The sequence below is a fragment of the Anser anser genome, assembly GCF_964211835.1.
Source record: "Anser anser genome assembly, chromosome: 21".
NCBI classification, from domain to species: Eukaryota; Metazoa; Chordata; class Aves; order Anseriformes; family Anatidae; genus Anser; species Anser anser.
The window spans coordinates 3,565,661-3,585,345 of record NC_139742.1 but is presented as its reverse complement, the minus strand read 5'-3'; the positions used below and the strand labels follow the sequence as shown (position 1 = coordinate 3,585,345).

The 19,685-nt window shown below is 64.9% G+C and overlaps 1 protein-coding gene across 2 annotated transcripts; it reads right to left on the bottom strand.

Moving 5' to 3' along the window:
- Positions 1–77: 77 nt before the first annotated feature.
- LOC310884739 (syntaxin-binding protein 1) lies at positions 78–19,296 on the bottom strand. 2 transcript variants are annotated; one of them, XM_083806904.1, is made up of 20 exons: positions 18,999–19,289; positions 10,484–10,533; positions 10,257–10,338; positions 9,584–9,660; positions 9,300–9,378; positions 8,889–8,992; positions 8,057–8,205; positions 7,800–7,884; positions 7,567–7,697; positions 7,172–7,279; positions 6,991–7,051; positions 6,628–6,693; positions 6,348–6,428; positions 6,103–6,241; positions 5,780–5,889; positions 5,553–5,654; positions 4,246–4,331; positions 3,850–4,004; positions 2,891–3,014; positions 78–1,708 (listed from the first exon to the last, which is right to left on the bottom strand). In XM_083806904.1, the coding sequence occupies exons 1-19, from the start codon at positions 19,033–19,035 to the stop codon at positions 2,905–2,907; spliced, it is 1,812 nt and encodes a 603-aa protein (XP_083663030.1). In that variant the 5' UTR covers positions 19,036–19,289; the 3' UTR covers positions 78–1,708; positions 2,891–2,904. The 2 variants fall into 2 exon arrangements, with proteins under 2 accessions (XP_083663030.1, XP_083663031.1); XM_083806905.1 differs by lacking the exon at positions 2,891–3,014 and having other exon boundaries at positions 18,999–19,296.
- Positions 19,297–19,685: the final 389 nt, after the last annotated feature.

The window sequence follows — 19,685 nt, the reverse complement described above, 5'->3', positions numbered from 1 at the left end:
TTTGGGGGGGGGGGTGCTCCCCAAATCCTGCCTCCCTCCTCCCCGCAGCCCCCAAGCAAGCGGCAGGCGCAGCCTCCTTGCACTGGGTATGGAGATCGCGTTTATTGAGCCACTCGAGTGCTTGGTACAGAACAGCTATACAGAGATGATACATGGTTGTGCTTCAACACCGTCAAACATTTAGATTCCAGTAACTTCAAGGTAAACAAGTTCCAAGACAGACTAGATTTTTTTTTTTTTTTAGTTTTTCTTTTTGATAAATTATTTTTTATATAAATAACTGTAACAGAAAAAAAATTAATAATGTCCAACATACAGGATCCTGAAGCGTTCGCATTGCTAAACTGAGAAGGAACTCAAACGGGGCAGGAGGACCAAGGGGGAACCAACAAATATCAGTGCAATGATACAGCCTTTGCCCTAAAAATATATATTTAACTTTATGGGCAAGGAGCAGACAGGGAAAGGAGAGAGGGGGAGAACCACCAACGAGGCAAGAAAGAGATTTTGGGGAAGGAAAAGGGGTCACAGCCTTCAGAGGGAGGGAACAGAAGAGAACAAAACGAAGGACCCCAAAATATTGCAGTGCATCTAGTGGCGGGGCGGGGGGGGGGCAATCCTGGGATGTAAAAAACAAAATAAGAGGAGTTTTGGTTAAATCACTATACACCAAGCTGTAAGAACTGCACGAGACACATAATTCATATACACAGGATCCGCTGGGGGGCCCGGGGGGCTGCGGGGCCTCGGGGCGACGGCACGCTCGGGAACGCTTCACCACGGGGGGGACACGAGCGGGGCGGGGGCCTCATAGCTTCCTTGTCTGCAGGGATATATATATATATGTGTGTGTACGTGTGCTGCCTGTTAAAAATATATATATATATCTGTCGTCTGAAGGAGTACGCAGCCTGATGGGGAGGGAGGGGCCGTGCAAGCAAACGGGTCCCGTCTGTGGGGTTTGACCGTTCTGGTCCCTTTTTGCGTGGGGATTTGGGGCAGCGTGGGGCAGAGCCCCCCCCCGTCCCCTGCCAGATGTTGGCACGCGCATCTGGGGGGGCAGCCGCCCCCAAAAACAAGGGAAAGGGCACCGGGGGGAGGCTTCTACCCCAAAAAGAGCCGGGGGGGGGGAAACACCGCCAGCAGCAGCACGGGCGCGATGCGGGGCAGGAGGGGCGGCCGGCTGTCCGTCCGTCCGTCCGTCCCTGCAGGAACCCAAGGAGGAGTGAAAATTTCAGGGAGGGTTTTTTTTTTTTTTTTTTTTTTTTGGTGTTTTTTCCTGTTGTTTTTTGTCGCCGCCGTTGGCGGGTTACTGGGAAGTGAGCTCCTCAGACAGCGGCAGCTCGGGATGCGGATGTTGTTATTGTTCCTTTTCCTCTTTAGCCACGACGCAGCGCTTCTCTGAACGCGCTTGCATCTGGTGTCCCCTCCCTGCGGTCAGAATGAGACGGGGAAGGAGCCGGGGGGGGGCTCAACACAAGAACAAGAGAGAAAGCTCGGCCGGGCCGGGGTCGGGTTGGGTTTGGGGACAGGGACGGGGACGCGGTTCGGCACGGGAGCGCGCCCCGGGCCGGGTGCCCGGCGGGGGGGTGCAGTCGGCGTCGGGTCGCTGGCGGCGTTTCCTTTTAACTGCTGCTTTCCTCCTCTGTTTTATTGAGCTTCTTCAGCGTGTCCAGCAGTTTCTGTGGGGTGAGGATGTGCGTGGACCCTGCGGGGGGCAGAGAGGGCGAGGGCGTCAGCGCCGGCTTCGTGCGTCCCCCCACGCCCCGGCCGATGGCCCCGCTCCCCCCACCCCCCAAAGGGTCCCCGGCCCCCCCCGGCGAGGCCTTACCTGGCGGGAGGGTGCGCACGCTACTGGAAATGCTTGCACAGAAATGAACGCCCATGGGAGGAAAAACGGGGAAAGGAAAAGGAACAGGAGAGATGAAGGAGATGGATGGAGCTGGAGGGCGGCGGGATGAGGCCGGGGGGGCCGGGAGGTGCCGGAGGCGCAGCGGGGACGGGGACGATGGGGACCCTCCTGTCCCCACCGCGGGATGCAGCGGGCACCTGCTGGAAAGCCGGCGGGGGGGCATTGGGGTGGGGGGGACGCATCGCAAGGGGGGGGTCGGCGGGACACGGCACCGAGCATCCCTGGGCAGAAGGGGTGACAGGGGGGAAAAAAGGGGTCGGAGAGGAGGAGGAGAAGGGGGGGGGGGCCTGAGTTCTGCAGCCCTGCTCCTGCCTGGCTGCCCCCCCCGGGCTGTGCCTTGCTTGGTCCCCATGTCCCCGCGGGGGGCTGCAGGGGGCTGCTTGTGCCCGGAGCAGGATGCGGCCAGCGCGATGCTGGGCGCCCTGTGCCCGACCGCTGCTGCGGCAGGAGGAGGGACCTCTGTCCCCGTGTGCCCCGGGGGGGGGGGGACAGCACGTGGCCCTGCCCCATCCCGGGGGGGCCACCACGCCGCCACCACGAAGAGCCGAGCAAAACCAAGATGTCCTACAGAACCAAGGATTTCAGCCCAATTTCTCCCCCGACGCACCGCAACGGCGAGAGGAGCCGGGGCAGGCGGCGGGGGCTGCCCCACACGCACACGCGGCCCCCCCAGGGACACCGCTCCACGTGTCCCTGAGCGCGTGGGACCCTGCCCCGCCGTCCCGGCCCCTCCGGAGCGCGCGATGGGGAGCGGATGGCATGAGGGGGCCGGCGGGGCCGGAGCCATGGCGGCGGGATGATGGAGGCGACGCTGGAGGCGTTCCAGCCCAGGAGGCAGGAGGAACTGCAAGCATTTTCTCGTCAAAAGAACCCGAAAGGAAAAGCAAACCGAAATCATAATTAACGGAAGGACGGTAGAATCAAAGAAAGCCCTTCGGGGAGGAAGAGTTTCTTTTTTCGTTAGTAGGCTGCCTTTACTTGGTTTCTTTGGCTCACTCCATTGCTGGAGCCTGATCCTCAAATGATACCCTAGTGGAGTCCCTGAAGTCGGGGTGCCTCAGGTCCATGAGAAATTTGGTGGGAGTGAGAATGTGAGTAGAACCTGCGGGAGAACAGAGCGGGGCTGACGTCCCGGCCGCAGCCCCGGGGGGCACACAGCATGCACCGGCGCCGGCTGGGGAGCCCGCGGTGGCTCGGGCGCATTTTGGGGAGGGGGGGTACAACGAAGGATGCACCGCCCGCCCCGAGCATGCGAGGACGGTGGGCGCGGAGAGGTGCGCGGCATGAGATGGGCGAGACGCGGGATGGCGACGGGTCGGGGGGCAGGTGGGGGACGGCGACCGGCTGCCCGAGCCTGTCCTGGGTCTGGCTGCGTTCCCCCGGGGGTCTGGGGGGGGGTCTCGGAGCCCCCGCTGGCAGCAGGCAGCGCTGCCACCGTGCACATCACGTCTGACCTGCAGCCCCTCCAACAGCACGGCGGGTGCCGAACGCGGGCGCGCTGCGCAGGGCAGGATGCACGCACGGCACGCATCCTGCAAGCCGTGCCGGGTTGCACACGCCCTGTTGCACTCCCGGTGCGTTGCACACCCAGTGCATGCTGTGGTCAGCGTGCCGGGTTGCACGCCGCTTCCTTCCTCCCTGCGACACGCCCCCAGACGAGCACGCAGCGCTGGGTGCGACGGGGCCAGCGCCAGCTGCACCCCCTTCCCCAGCTCCTGCACGTCGCGGAGCAAAACTCACCCAGGCGACGAAGAGGGGGGCAGAGAGGGGGGCGGCTGGGGGGGTCACGCTGTGCCCCCAGGGGGGGTGACACCAGCAGGACACCTTCGCGCAGAGGCCCTGCAGTCCCCCGGAGGCCGGATTTGGCAGCGGCGGCGGCGCGGGGCGAGCGTGGGATGAACAGCGGGCGGGGGGCGCGGGGCCGGGCCCCCACTCACCTATTAGCACTTCCCACTTGCCGCTGGCTTGCGTCACCTCGTAGGCGCAGCGCATCTCGTTCATGCTCACCCCCCCCAGGATGAAGATGATGAGGCGGGGGCCGCTGCGGTACTCGCCGGGGGCCTTGTTCTTGTGCCAGTGGCCGTAGCGGGCACTAGAGAGGGAGGAGAGGGGTTAGGGCCGGCTCTGCAGCGCACCCCGCATTGAATTATCTCACTAAAAAAATCCCAAATTAATTAGTTCCCAAATTGCTGCAAAAGCAGGTGACGTCCTGGGTGGCTTTTCAGCCACAAGGGTGGCTCTTTTTCTGTTAGGGGTGGGGAAACTGAGGCACAGGATGGCCGCGAGGGGTAGGGCAGGGGCTGGGTGCCGGTGCCCGCCCCGGCGGGACCCACCTGACGGCGGTGGTGCTGAAGGAGGCAGAGGAGCGGGTGGAGATGTACGGGTAGTGCTTGGTGTCCAGCTTGTCATCGATGGCATCCTGCAGGGGAGAGCCCCACGCGGGCGCTCAGCGAGCAGCCGGGCGCTGCCCGATGCCCACGTCCCCACTCCTCCCTTTCCCTGTCCCCAAACCCCACCAGGGTACAGCCTCACGGCACAGACGTTGGGCAGGCAAAGCCCCGTCAATTCAATTAGGTGTCGTTCATTTGCATATATCTGCATACATTTGCATGGGCTGGCTTTGGGGGAGGATTTGGTTGAGCTCCTGAAATTCAGCGCAGCTGGGAGAGGGAAGGTGGTGCCTTTGCTGCGGGGCAGGGGCAGCACAGGGGCTGCAGCGCGGCGCGGGTCGAGGCTCACCCCGACCTCGAGGTGCCTGCCGAGGTGGGGAAAGGAGGACGGGGCCTTCCTCTGCTTGGCTTTCTGAGAGCCTCAAGGGCTGGAGCTGATCTCCAAGCATCCCAGCTGGGGGACCCAGCCCTGGGGTAAGGTAAGGAAGCTGCTGCTTCGGTCTCGGTGATCGCAGGTGGGGGATTAACGAGCTGTTTGCTGGGACCTGGCTGCGCTGTGCAGTCCCCACAGATCTGGGGGATCAGCTTTAGGGTGCCCCGGGTGCAAAACGGGGTGAGAAAGTTTGCACGGAGTTGGGTGGAGGAAGGCAAGAGCGAGGCTGTGTGCTTTTGGAAAGGAAGGGTGCCTTTGGGCAGAGCCTGGGCTGCCGCCGTGTCCCCCCATCAAAATATGGCCCCGGGGCTGGCTGGCCAGTCTGTCTGTCTGTCTGTCTGTCTGTGGGAGCAGGTGGGAAATGCCCGTGCTGGGGTGCAGCCTCGGTGCCTGGGATGCTGTGGGTGAGCCCCACGAAGTTACCCTGATTCAAGGGGTGCTCAAGGGGAAGCAGCGAGGAGGAAGGCGATGCCTGGAGAAAATCATTTCTTGGCTCTGCCCGAGCGCAGGGCTGGGCTTTGTACTGCGGGGACACTCGGGACGCCGTGCTCTGGGGGCTGTGCAACCCCCCCACAGCCCAGCGTGCATATGGGAGCCAGGAAAGCTTCCAAAATCCCCCCTACGTTGGTGCTATCTCAAAGAAACCCCCCGCAGCCACTGCCTGCATGGCACCGCAGGGCTGCGAGCGGCGCAGAGGGCACGTGGTGGGGAGATGTGCTGGGGGCGTTGGGCTGGGAGCCCCCTGCTCCCCACAGGTCCCTGCCCGGTGGTGCTGAGGTCCCTGCTGTGCCCCCCATCCCTGCCGTCGCTGTCTCACCTCCATGATGTCCTTAATGACGGGGGTCCATCGGGAGAGCTGGTAGGTCTGCTCGCTGATCCGCTCCTTCCGCTCCGGCTTGCTCCGGCGGCGCAGGGTGGACTGGGCACGAGGATGGGGACACCCTGAGCCACGGGAGGGCCACCCCACCGGGGACGTCCCGGGGGACACGAGCAGGGTGGGGGCCTTCCCAGGGGCTGAGGGGGGGGCAGGAGGCGGACACTCACGTCTGTGATGATGGGCACCCCGAGGTGGGCCATGTTGGTGATGATCTCGCTGTCCTCTGCCGGGATCTGGGCGTGCTGGATCAGCTTGTTCAGGTTCTCCTCGGTGATGCCTGGAGAGAAATGGGGAAATTTTGGAAAATGGGTCCTCCTGAGGAATGCCTGCGAGCGGGGGCACGGCCCCTCCGTGGTCACCTCGGGACACCTGGCTGGGTGGCGGTCACACAGGGCTGAGCTTTTCCACCCAGCTTTTGCTGGCCCAATCCTGCACCCTGCTCCCAGAGCTGCCTGTGCCCCTTCTCCCCCCGCCCCGCTCTCCTCCTCACCGTTCTTCAGGAAGATGTACAGCAAGATGATGCGGATCTTGTCATAGGTGCTGACGTTCCCGTCCAGCAGGATGGGGACGATGGCCCTCATGGGGTCCTTGATCTTCTCGCCTTCGGCATCGGTGCCCATGGCCAGGTCCTGCAGAGCATGGGCGCGCTCGTCACTGCTCAGTGGTGGCTCTGGGCTGCCGGGCAGGAGCCGCTGTCCCTTGGGGATGCCGGGGGGTGTGAGGGGGTGCTGGTACCTGTTCGACTCTGCAGAGCTTGTCCACCGTGCCCTGGTAGTGCTTCATGCAGTCCTCGGCCAGGTGCAGGTGAGTGGAGTACTGGGGAGACACGCGCGGGGCGGACACCCTTGCAGGGCTGGAGCAGCCCAAGGTCCCCGTGCCACCACCCCAGTGCTGCCAGCCCCAGCCCGGAGCCACCTCCCATGGCCAGGGACCCGCCGGGAAAGCCACCTTTGGGTGCTGCCCGTGAGGCTCAGCACCAGTGGCCTTGTTCGAACCTTTCCCCTGCCTGCTTTACCTTGCTGAGCTCCTTCTGGTACTGCGGCATCTTCTTCAGCATCTGGGACAGGTCTCTCATGGTGGTCTGTGAGGGAAGGGGACGAGGTCACCCTGGGGGACCTGGGGCCAGGACCCTGAGCGGGAAGGAGATGACCCTGCCCAAACATCCCCCTCTGTCGGGGTTTGGTGGGACACACGTGCACCCCGTGCTGGGGGGACCCTGGTGCCCCTCCAAGGGCACTTTCCCCATTCCCTCAGCCCCAGGTGCGGGGCCAGTGCCCCACGGCTGCCCCCCTGCCCATCAGGGACCCTTTGCAGGTGTCCCCGAGAGGCTTTGCTGTATCCTGGCCCTTGGGTGCCTGTGCTCGCCGGGAGGTGTCACCTTATCGCCTGTGTTCATCCTCTTGCTCGATGAAAACTCCTTCAGGGACCGGGTCACCTCCCTGGGGACAGGAGGAGGGCGCAGCCGTCAGCGGGGAGGGCCCGACCCGAGGGGCCGGTGGGGTGCCCAAACGCACCCACGTGGGGCAGGGGCAGCAGCGAGGCACCGCGGGGACACTCACTGGGACACCTCCGCGATGTGCTTGTGGCGAAGGGAGACCCAGAGGTCGTCGTCCTCGTCCAGGAGAACCTCCTTAACCCGGGCTTCCCCGATGCCGCTCGTCTCGTACCTGGGAAGAGGGCAGGAGCGGGGTGGAGGGGACGGGGCGCACGGTCACACGTGGCTCGGGGGAGACAGGGGGGCAGGTGGGGGCTGTTCTCGGCTCTGCCAGCGACGGGGCGAGGTTATTTCACAATTTGATTTTACTTCCCACCACCTTCTACCCATTTATAGGTTGGGAAGGGGTTTAGAAAAGGCTTTTGCATCAGCCCTGTGCTGGGCCAACATCGCGCCCGCCAGGCTGCGGCTGGGGACGGGCTCTCCGCGGGGGCAGGTCACCACGGGGGCGGCACTCACTTGTAGACGTCGTTCTCGATGGGCAGCAGGTCGTAGCTCATGGCCTGGAAGGTCAGCTCGTGCAGCACCGGGGAAGCAGGGTCGAAGCCGCGGTCCAGGATGAGGAGCTGGGAGCGAGCCTTGTCCGGGCCCTGCCGAGCCACCGCGGCCGTCAGCAGCGGTCCCCGGTGCCACCCCCGGTCAGGGAGCGCCCGCCGAGCAAAATGCCCCCCCTTGTGCCTCCCCCTGCTCACCTCGCCCATGGTGGGGTCGTCAGCCTTGTAGGCATCCAGCTTGTCCTGGATGAGCTGCGCCAGCATGGCGTTGTCTTTGTAGTCCCTGGGGAAGGGGGAGGAGGGAATTTGCCTTTTCCCCTCTCCCCTGGGGAATCTGGTGCTCTGCTTTGCCCTGCTCCGTCCTACACGAGGCGTCACCTGGATGCCAGGCTCCCAGTCCCCGGCTCCTGGGTGCCTCGGCGTGCCCCTTTGTGCCACCTCCCTCCCGTCCTCACCCGCGGTACCGCACGGCCGGGTACTCCTTCAGCGTGGCGCACAGCGTGGCGATCTGCTCCGCCAGCCGCTCCAGGATCGGGTTCTTCATCTGGGCCTTGTGGGGGCTGTAAAAGCTCTGGAAGGAGTCGGCCGAATCCAGGGAGTAGACCTGGGGGGTGTGGTGGGAGGGCGCTTAGCGGGGCCGGGCTGCGGGGGGATTCGAGCAGCCCTGGCGGGTAGGGAAACCCAACCCAAACCCAGGGAGATGCCGGGTCCTCGCTGCAGGTTCAGCGATGTTCGGGGTGTCCCTTGGGCTTTCGGCTGCCACCTCCGTGCCCCGACCCCCTCCCCATCCCCTGCTCCTTGGTGCAGCCCCCGGGCACGTGCGGAGCCCCCAGGAGCTCGCCCAGCCCCTGCACGCAGCATCGCCTGCGCCCAGGCAGGGAACCAGGGAGGCGAGGAGGAGCAGGGATGGTAAAACCAAAGCCAGTTTTGGCATGCATGGGGCCACTAGGAGCTCATCTTCCACCTGCCCTCACCATGGTCTCCCCCAAAATCTGGTGCCACCCGTTCCTCCCTGTCCCCCTTGGCAGGGGGCTGGCTGCCCGGTGCCCCCGGCTGGTGCCGTGCCGGGGGGGCAGAGCCTGACAGCACGGGCACGGGGCCAAGGCGCTAAATCCCCCGCAGCCGATCAGCCCCGAGACGTAATCGAAGGAGACAGGGCGGTGGGAGCAGTGTGGGGAGAGGGCTCGTGGGGGGTTGTGGCTCTTACGCAAATCCTGCTGGGCTGGGGAGGGACCCGGAGCACCCCCCTCTGCCCCGTCGCCTGGGCCGTCCCCAACCCGGACCCACCTGGGACTCGGAGGGCAGGAAGGCGATGTTGATCTCGGTCAGGGTCTTGATGACCTTGGCAGCTCGGGATTTCACCAGCTCGTTGAAGAGGGCGTCGGGGCAGGCTGGAGGGGACGGAGAGCAGGAAGCAGCGCTCAGGGCATGGTGGCCGTGCTCCCGTGGTCCTGCCCTGCCCAGGCATTCCTCCCACCCGCTTTTCTGTGCATGTTTTAGTGGAATCGTTCCCTTCTCTTGGTTGCATGATGTGTTTTGTGATGGGGGGGATGCTGCCTGCAACGCCTGGGGGTGAGGAGCCCAGATCCCACTTTTGGTGCGCACAAACCCGCCCGTGGCCACGGCCCAGCCCCGTCCCGCAGCTCCCCGCAGGCACCCCCCGCTCTCTGCTCCTTGCCCCGGCCCCGCAGTACTCACAGTCAGTGAAGAAGACGTGGGCAGCTCTGTACTTGGAGGTGGGGGGGTCCTTGAAGTCGTTGATGAGGGAGTGGATGGACTGCAAGAGAGATGCGAGCGGCTGGGCTGGGCAGGGTGGCCCCGCGTCGCGGCACCCCCGAGCGCGGGGAGCAGCACCCTGCACCCCTAGCCCTGCACCCCGCGGGCTTGGCACAGCCCCCTCGGCACCACGACCTGTGCCAGAGCCCGGGTGGCTCCCATGGGCGCAGATCCTCCTCCTCCTCCTGCCCCCAGCCCCTGCTCACCTTCTCGGAGGGCGTGATGAGATAGACGGCCTCCAGGCTGGGCAGCGGCTCCCGGCGCTTGTTGATGTCTTCCACGACTGGGGGGGGGAAACACAGGGGCTGTGCCAGGGTGGTGGCACCAGCTGCCAGCCCCTCGGTGGCCAAAATGTCCCCGGCTGCTCATCCCTGCCCACGTGGCAGCTGGGGCTGTCCCCAGCCCGTCCCAGCCCTCTGTCACCCTACGGGAGGCACTTGGGTGCTTGGAAAGGTCCCGGGTGGGGGCGGTGGATTTGTCTGTGTGTTGCTGTGCCGCGGCTGCTTTGGTCCGTCCCCATGTCCCTGTGCTGCAGGGGAACACTTGGGGGTGATGCTGTGGCTTGGGACGTGGTGGTACCCCCTGGGACGAGCCCCCAGCACCTCCTGAGGCACCGCCAGTATTTCCGTCTCCTCTCCGAGTGCCGCAGGCAGCTATTTATAGGGCTGAGATAAAATAACACCCGGCCTCCTCCTCGCCATCCTCCTTGGACCCAAGCACTGCCAGGAGGCGAGGTGCTCGGGCTCCCTCAGCCCCCGTGGGCTGGGAGGGGGCCCACAGGCACCCGGCACGGGATGGAGACGGGGGGCTGAGCGCCAGGGGTGCGCCTGCCCTTCCTGCAACAAGCTCTGCGGGAGGTGTGCGCGGCACTGTACTCACTCGTGATGCCCTCCGTCATGATGTCGGTCATTTTGCAGCAGGAGGACAGCATGCGCATGCTGAGCTGGTCCACCACCAGCACCTGGGGAGAGCGGACACCAGCTGGGGACGGGGAAGCAGGGAAAAGCCCTGCCCTGCACCCCACCGGTGCCCTGGGGCTCCCAGCCCGCTCCGACCCCTTCCCAGCTTCATCCTCCTCCTCCTCCTCCTCCAGCCCCGCTGCTCACCTTCCATTCTCCCTTCTTCTTCACCTTCCGGATCACATCGTGCATAATCTCTGCAAGAGACAGGGAGCAGGGGGTGGTGTGAGCACCCCGAGCCTCCCCGCAGCACCCCGGGGTGCCCACCTGCAGCTGGGGGGTTGTACTGGGGGCGCTGCAACCCCCCCATTGCTTATGGGGCCGTGCCAGCCCCACCGCACCCCTCCTGGGGGTCCTAAAATTGCCATCCTGGGATGGTTGAGGGCAGCCACTCGCTCAGTAGGGTTTCTTTTTGGGGTGGCAGGGGTGTTTTGGGGACCTGGCAAGAGGGGGGGCCCCCGGCACCCACACATGGCTGAGCACAGGAGCTGAGCCCACGCAGCAGGGAGCAGGACCCAAAAGCACGCCCCGGATGGCAGAGGGACGTGGGGGTCCCCAGGGGCCACCCCACGCGCCTCAGCCCTAATCCGAAGGGCCGGGAAAACAACAGCGGCTTAAGGGCTCCTTTTAGCAACAAGACCCAGGCGGCCTCGGCCTGCTCCTTGTAATCCCCCGCAAGCTCATTTCGCACCCGTCCCTGCCGCGCTTACACAACCAGCCCGGGCCATCGTCCCCGCGCTGTCCCCTCGCGGCCGGGCCACCCCTGCCCGTCCCCTGGGAGCAGGCACCCCGGTGTCAGCGCTGGGGTGGGGGGGCAAGCCCCAAAGGTCCCCTTTGTCCCTGGCAAATGAAGGGCCACCCCCTGCAGAGCTGGTGGACTGCCTGGCTGGGCTTGGGGAAGGGTCTGCGTCCGTGTGGTGCCGTGCCACGTCCCGGTGCTGCCCTCCTGGGGGGCTTTGCTCCGACCCCCTGGTCCCCAGGACAGGGATGGGGGTACCTAATTAAAACCCCAATTAAAACCCCATCAGGAAATGTTTCTAAATTACATAATGTGGAGGGTTGTGGGGGCAGTTGGTGCAGGTGCCACCCTCATCCTGGGGAGCTTCCCCCACGGGAGCAACCCCACGGGTGCTGGTCCCACGGGCAGAGCTCGACGCAGGTTTATATGGGGCAGCTGGGGGCCTGAATTTGCCTCGTTCCAGGACAGGGCTTGAGGGAGGCACACCGAGGGGACTGCCTGGGGAGCTCCCGGCCCTATAAATGTCTGTGTTTGGGTGATGCTCAGTTTGGGTGCACAGCCCCGTTTTCCTGCCCTACCAGGTGCTGCAGGGGCACGGGGCTGGCAGCAGCGTAAAACCCGCTGCAGAACTCGGAGGTTCCCGCTGCTGTCAGTGCACACGTGGCTCCTTCCCTGCTAGGTCCCCCTGGGGGAACCCAAAAGATGCTGGCTGTGACCTTGGGGTGCTGCCCGGCCTTGCTCACATCCCGTAGCCTCTCCCTTGGGTGCGGGGCACCTGCAGGCCATGGGGGTGTAACTGGGAACAGGCGGCGTTGGTACCGCGGTGGGGCCGCCCTGTGCGCCCCCAAGCCCCGTGGTGCACCCAGACCCAGGTCACCCAAGCAGCAAAAATGCAATGCCTTAACGGGGAATCTTCCTTTGCCGTGGGCAGGATGCAGCAGAGAGGGCTGCCCACGCTGTCCCCTGGTTCCCTGCTGGTGCTGGGGACCCCCCTTTGCCCCCGCACTGCGCCGACAGCCGCGGTCCCCACCGGGGCTGCGTTCGCTCAGCTTTGAGCAGCCAGCGCCCGGTGACAAACATTGCCGGCTCCTGCCAGAGGCTCCTTCCCTCTTTTCATTCCTCATCTTTGGCTCCTTCCCCCGAGCGAGGACCCGGGGATAACAGCGCCGTTTGCCAGGCACCGTCCCACACCCCACGCAAACAGAGCACCGAGGCGATCCCGGTGGGGACAGGGCTGGGCTCCTGGAGCCGGGCGGCCGGGCAGAAATCCTGCCCCTGCAGCAGCGTTTTGCTCCGGGACAGGGAGAGGAAGGAAGGCAGGAGGCTGGGAACAAGAAGGAAGGAGGCTGGGAATGAGCGTCCTGCAGCCAGGGGCTGCGGGGAAGGTGCCTCGGGTGCCTCAGTTGCTGCTGGCCCTGCAGCTGTTTGTCCGTGGACCAAAACTGGTGAGGATGGCAAGGGAGAGGGGATGCCAGCGAAGACGAGCCGTCGAGGATGAGCAATGCAAAGGCATCCCTGAGCCAATTCGGCACTCGGCAAGAGGGGAAACAGCAGCTCCCCTGTTCCCTGCGGCCTCGAGTCAAGCCTGGTCGCTCCTGGGAAGAGATGCTCTCACGTACACACGATAGCAGGTCAGATGCTGCAGCCCGTGCCCTCAAATGGTCTCAGCCAGAGCTTTTGGGCTCTAACGTCAGCTGGTGACGCCCGCAGCCGAGCTTTTCATCCTGGAGATAGCCCAGGTTTCAGGGGGGAATACGTGTGTGTATCCAGCCCACCCAGTGCCTCCACCTCTCGGACGCCTTCAACGCGTTGCTTCTGCTCCCTTCAGGCTGGAAGGATTTTAATCACAATTTCTGCTGAGAACGGACAACGCAGACGGCTCGGGGCTTATCCTCCGATGGAGAGAAGACACCAACACCTTTGGACAAGGAAGCCCGTCTCACCTCAAACGGAGGACCTCCACTAAGATGGTCCTAACACGGTGGCACTTTTGTGCCACCCTGGGACACCTTGAGCGACGCACCCACGAGCTGCTACCTCCCTCGGCAGGGCTCCTCCTGGGGTGACGGGTGGCAGGAAGATGTCCCACCGCATCGTCTTCAGCCAGGGCCAGAGGCTGGTGACACGGTGGCCTAGTAGGACTCGAGCCCGTCCGTCGCTGCAAGAGGCTTAGCAGTGTTACTGACCCGGGGCTGCCCTGCCTGCCTCCGGGTCCGACCCCACACCTCTGCTCCTGGGGGGACAGGCACCGAAAAAGCTGTGACCAACTCAGGCTGGGCGGGGACAGACTCATTTGGGGTGCCCCAAGCCAGCTGTCATGCTTCAGCAAGAGCCCGGAGCCCGGTGAGCAGCCCCAAAGCCCACCGACAGTGGAAGCAGCAGAGCCGGGTCCCGGCCAGCACCGGGTGCTGGAGCACCAGGACGGGGGTGCTGCTCCCGGGGGTGTTTGGCAGCGATGGCCAAGCCCTTCCCTAATGCAGAAATCATGAAACCAAACTCCTGCTGCTCGGAAATGCTCCTCTGCCACCACGTCCCCGGCCCTCGTGTGCGGCACACCTTGTCCTGGTGTGGTGCGGGATGGAGTGCCGTGAGGGATGGCAGGAGACCAGAACTACCCGTGGTCCTACAGGGCTGGGTGACCCTAACCACGGGCTTCTCCTTGCCACAGGCAGGGCTCAGTCCCTTCACCCTCCTCCTGTGTCCTCCATTTGGGATCCAGAGTCCTGGAGCCACCCGGGGAGCCGGACCCCAGGACCAACGGTGAGGTTTGCTCCAGACCCACCTCCCTCACGGAGCTGTCACGACGCATCCTTGAGACAAGCGTGTTTGTCTTCGGGTTGGCTTGGCAACTGCTTTTTGCTGGTTCGTTAACTAATTGGTGAAGGCAGTGCGAACGTTACCTAGACAGAACCACACTCGGATGTAGCAGACCACGTATCCACCTCCAAACCGCCCTCAGCTGGGGACCTACAGGCGCCAGCATCCCGTCCGCAGGCAGTCCCTGGTCAAATAGGACCAGAGGGTGGCAAGGAGGCCACGAACCCATTGGGGCACAGAGAAGAACTGCATTTATGGGAGCCAAAACGACTTCACAACCTCGACAGGGGCAGGGCAGAGACCTGAAGAATGGCTCAGGACATTGGGAGCATGGCCAGAAGGACGTGAGGAAGATGAAAGGCATGATCAAAAAATCAAAAAATGGTAAAATTCATAAGGATTTTCACTGCGGGACCGCTCCTGACACGGGTTCTTCAGGTCTGCACGAGGACCTGGGAGTCGAGCAGAGCTTCTCCTGCTGGGTGCTCAACGGGGCACAGACCACAGCGGGTCCCTTCTGAAGGCACGGCCCTTCCCTGTGCTTGTTCTCTTCCCCGAGGCGTTCCCATCCTTGGTGGAGATGCTGAGGAGATGCCGTACCCGGCTGCCAGCAGCTGCGGGAGCCAGGAGCTTTCCTGTGGCAGGATGAGACATGCAGGGCCACCGCGTCCCGGGGTAGGTGACCCCCAGGGGTAGGCGATGCTCTCCTCTGCGCACAGCCATGGCTTTCTGCCCTGGTTCTCCTCCGCGTTGACCGAGAGGGAGCAAAACGCCAACAACCTGGGGTTGCACGGGTCCAACTCCAAGCGGTCCCCTAGTGGCACATCTCCGCATCCCATGGGCTCCACGAAGGACCCTCCGTGCCATACGTGTGCTGACCTGTGTGTACCCGTGTGTGTTTCTACATGGTTGATGCGGAAGCCCCCACGTCACTGCGCCTTCAGCCCGATTTATTTTCTCCCTCCAGAACACAGCAGCCGTGAGCTCCCTCCTGCACGGCGAGCTGGTGGGCGCAGCATCTGCTGACGGCCGCGTGGTGCTGAGTCTCTTCTTAAACGCCTGGGTTTTGGGGGGATTTCTCCCAGGCCATTTTTCCTCAGAGGCGCCAGGGAATTGGGCCCAGACCTTATTTATTTATTTATTAAGAGAGGAAATTTCTAGGTCTGGTGGCTTTTTCTGCTTTCCTGCACATGCAGACATCAGTGGGTGGACGCACACCTGCCGAAGTGATCTGTAGCGCTCACAGCGACGTATGGAAAAGAATTCTTTCAGGCCCAGGTGTAGACCATGGACTGGAGGCTAAAAGTGCTAAATTTTCAAGCCGTGACCCAACTTGGAGCCGATGCTGGAGGCAAGGCAAAACGATCCCCGAGGACAAACACAAAAGCCCCAGCAGGGGCTTTGCCAAGCACCCGCTCCCATCAGAGTTGTAGGGTCTGCTCCTGGCTGTGAGGACGGGGCGTGCCGAGCTGATGGCAGGGCTGGAGGCTCTGCCCCGTGCAGGGAGGAGGATGAGGAGGATGCGACGTGCACCCACGCCATGTCCCCACCACGCTGGCCTGGTCCCGTGCCCTTCATCACCTCCTCTTCCTCCTCTTGTGCGTGGCAGGGGCCTGCCCGGAGCTGGCTCTGGGGCAGTACACAAGCCCCATACCCCAAGATGGACTCGGAGAATCCCGTATTTGGCCCCAAAATCCTCCCGTGCCCTCAGAAAGGTGTTGGCAGCACGAGGTGCCCCCAGCCACCCGGGTGAGTCACGCACCAGCTCCGCAGGTCCCCGGGGGCCCCGGCCGTGCCCTGAGGCTGGCAGCGAGCCCGCGGCCCTGCCCTGCCCTGCCGGTGCCACCCAGCTCGGCGTGCACCCGCTCCCTGGGCTGTCACCTCCCCGGAGAGACAGATGGGGACACCGGGTGACGTGGCACGGCCTCGGAGCTGGGGGTCCAGGGGGGATTTTAGCGTGGGCTGGAGGGAGCTGCCGTGAGGATGCTCTGCCCTGGGGCAGGGTGGCCCCGGGGGGCAGCAGGGCGCTGGGCAGCTGCCAGAGTCCCAGAACCACTGAGGTTGGAGCTCTCCTGGGGCTGCTCTGCTTCAGCCACCCTTGGTGACAAAAGGGCCCCCCCGGGGACGTCGCTCCCCTCTTGCAGGTGAAGGTCTCCGGGGGCTTTCAGACCCAGCACCGTGGTGGCAGCTTGCCTCGCTGGTGATGGCTCGGTGAAGTAAACCCACCTTCCTCCTCCTCCTCCTCCTCCTCCTCACCGCAGGGTGCTGCGGGAAGGCTCGGGGACCCAAAGAGGCCCTGAGGCTGCCTGGGGGCAGCGTGTAGCCCAGGGACAGGTGAGGACAGGAGGAACGTCCACCTGGTGGGGGTTAGGTGAAGGTTTGGGGATGGGGACCTCGGAGGTGGGCCCAGCTGCCACGATCGGGCAAAATTTTTCCAGCTGGCACCCGAAGACACCTGAAGGACCGGCCCCAGAGGAGAGCAGGTCCTGGTATGGATGCGGCCATCGCTGCTGGATGCGGGGAGGTGCAGGGACAGCCCAGCTGGGGGGTGACAACGGGTGCCCGTGGCACCTGCGACACCCTGCCCACACGCTCCCAGCTCTCTGGGGGCCCCCGGAGCGCATCTCGCTCCAGCACCAGCTGGTCAGAGGAATAATCCTGGCCTGGAGGGAAGCCAGGGCGGAATGCAGCTCTGGAGGTGGGGCCGTGGCAGCGCGCAGCATCCCTCCATCCATCCCTCCTCCCTCCTTCCTTCCCTCCTCCGAGGATGCCCGCAGAGGGATCCTGCCCTCGGGTCAGCCCCAGGGCACGGGCTCAGCCCTCCTGCTCCTCTGGGTGAGCGTTCCCCCCCCCCCCCCGGTGGGTGCCCCTCGGGGAATCGCTGCCCTGGCGCAGTGGGGGAGAGCCGCAGCGGGGAGGGGGAGCTCCGGGTACCCTGCGGCTCCTGGCACCGGGGAGCAGCCCCGGCTGAGAACAGCACCACAAAGCAGGAACGGCCCCAGTGAGACCCGGAGCATCCCACGGCAGCCTGACGAGCCCCCAGCCCCAGGGTGGGGGTGAGCTGGACCCCCCCCAGAGCTCACGCGGGGGCCCCATCCCTCCATCCTATGCAGCATTTTGCCCGCACGCGGAGCCCTGCCCTCTCCTTCCAGCCACCCACGCTCCGCAGGCAGCCCGGCCGGGGGGCTGGCGCCCTGCTGCCCCTTACGTTCCCCAGCCCGGACCCCTATTTTTGGGGAACCAAACCCCGAAGGGACGGATCCGGCCAGATTTCCACGATGCTGGCTTGAGCCCGTGTGCGTGCACACGCGTGTGTGTGCGTGTGTGTGTGTGTGCACAGCCGTGATCGCCCCCAGCCTGTGACAATGAATGAAAATAAGGGACAGGGGACACGCAGCGGTGCCGGTCTCTGTCCCCTCGTCACCGAGGGCAAGGTCCCAGGGCCCTGTTTGGGGGGGGTGCAGGATCCGTTCCCCCCCCCCCCCAGCTGGGGGCTGGGGGCTGCCCCTTTCTCTCCCCAGCCCCCTGCTCGGGCAGGGGGGGGTCCAGCCCCCCAGGCTGACACCCAGCAAAGCCCCCCCCTCCCAGAGCCCATCCTGCAGCAGAGAAGCGGGGGGGTGGGGGGGGGGGGGGCATTTTCCTGCATTTTCCATTTCGTTTCCCAACCTGCTCGGCTCCGACCCCCCCCCACCTCCCCCAGCACCCCCCCTTAATGCAGCACCCCAGGGTGGCTTGGGGGGGGGACGACGACTTGCGCAGCCCCCTCCCCGGGCAGGTGCCGGCTGGGAACAAAGCGGGGCCATCAATCCGGGGGGGGGGGGCATCAATCCGGGGGGGGGGGGCATCAATCCGGGGGTTGGGGGGGGGGATTCCCCCCCCCCTCCATCCCCACCCACCCGATCACGCCACCAGCCCCGGCCGCACCACCCGCACCGCTGCGGGAGGCTTTCGCCATTGCTCCCCCCCCCCCCCCAAAAAAAAAAAAATATATATAAAATAAAACCCAGCCCCTGCTACGGAAATCAGTCCCGCAAGATGGGCGCGGGGGGGGGCAGAAAGGCTGCGGGGAGCCCCGGGGGAAGTTTCCCCCGGTTCCTGCCCTTTTCGCTCCGGTTTCCTCATTTTCTCCGCGCAGATTTTCGCACGGGGGAAGGGAGGCACAGACATTTCCCCCCACCACCACCACCACGTCCAGCCTGGGGGGGCTTTTCGGAGCCCCCCCCCCCGCTGCAGGCCGTTGGGGAGCAGCTTGGGCTTGCGGCAGGAGGGGAAGGAGGAAGCGGAGCCGCGGCTCCTCCGCTCCGCCCCGCAGCCCCGGCCAAAAACAGCGACCCCGAAAGGCACCGAGATCCCCTCGGCCCCGGGGGGGGGCTGATCGGTGGGGGGGGGTCACCCCCTCCCCGGGGACGAGGGGAAAAAATTATTTATATTTGCATTAAGGACCCCCCCGGGGAGGGCTTTGGCGCAGACAAAGCGGCGGGCGCACGGCCTGGCGCGGCGCTGGGCACGGACACCCCCGTGCCCCCCCCCCCCCCTTTTTATGCCCCCCCCCCTCGGTGCCCCCCCCCCGGTCCCATTTGGGGGCCGTTCGGGTTTTGCTGCTTGCGCCCCGCTCGCCTCTCGCCCGTTCAGATCCGGGGAAAAAGGCTCCGGCGCCTCCCGCTTCCTCCTTCCCCCCCCCCGCCATTTATTTATTATTATTTTTTTTTTTTTACCGCCGCTCCCCCCCCCCCCCCCCGCGCCGCCCTTCAGCACTGCAGACAAACCCCGACAGCTTCAAAACACCCCCCCCCCAAAAAAAAAAAAATAAATAAAAAACGGAGGGGGACAACCCCCCGCCCCCCCCCGCTGTCCCCGCGTCCTGCCCGTTGTCCCTCGAGCCCCCCCCCGGCGCCGCTGCCCCCCCCCCCGCCCCCCCCCGGCTCCGTTTGGCGCATCCGCAGCATCCCCCCCCCACCCCCCCGGGGGCATCTCCCCGCGGGATGCCCCCCCCCAGCCCGGAGCCCGGCCTTTTTCATCTCCCCCCCCCCCCCTTTTTATTCTGCCCCCCCCCCCCCGGCTCAATTTTCAGCCCCCCCCCCCAGCGAGGCGCGGCCGGGCTCTTACTTTCTCCGACCACAGCCTTGAGTCCGATGGGGGCCATGGTGCCTGGGGGGGGGTCGTGCCGGGGGGGGGGGGGGGGCAAGGAAACGAGGAGTAGGGGGGGGGGTTGGGGGGGCCGGACAAACGGCCGGACAGCCGCTGCGGGTGGCGGTGGCAGCGAGGATGCGGGGACAGAGGATGCGGGGGGGGGGGGGGCAAGGGATGGGGGGGGCGACACCGGGGCCGCGGAGGGGGGGGGGGGGCACACCGGGCTCCGGTGGTGGCCGCGGCGGGGCTCAGCTGACTGCGCGCAGGGGGCGGGACGGGGGGGGGGACAAGGGGGGGGGGCACACACGTCACTTAGCCCCGCCCCCCCTCCCCGCCCCCCCCCGCAGCGACCGCCCCCCCCAGCATCCCCCCCCCTTCCATCGCTGCGCCCCCAGCCCCGCACCCCATTTCGCAATATTTTCCCGTATTTTGCCGTATTTGGCCGTATTTGGCCATGTTTTGGACTATTTTTGCCATATTTTGCCATGTTTTGGACTATTTTTGCCATATTTTGCCATGTTTTGGACTCTTTTTGCCATATTTTGCCATATTTCGCGGTATTTTTGTCCTGCCCCCCCCCCCCCAGTCTCGCCTCTACCCACACCCTGGGGTTGGTGGGGCGGTGAGAAATGTGCCCCCCCCCCCCGGTCCCCAGCGTGTTTT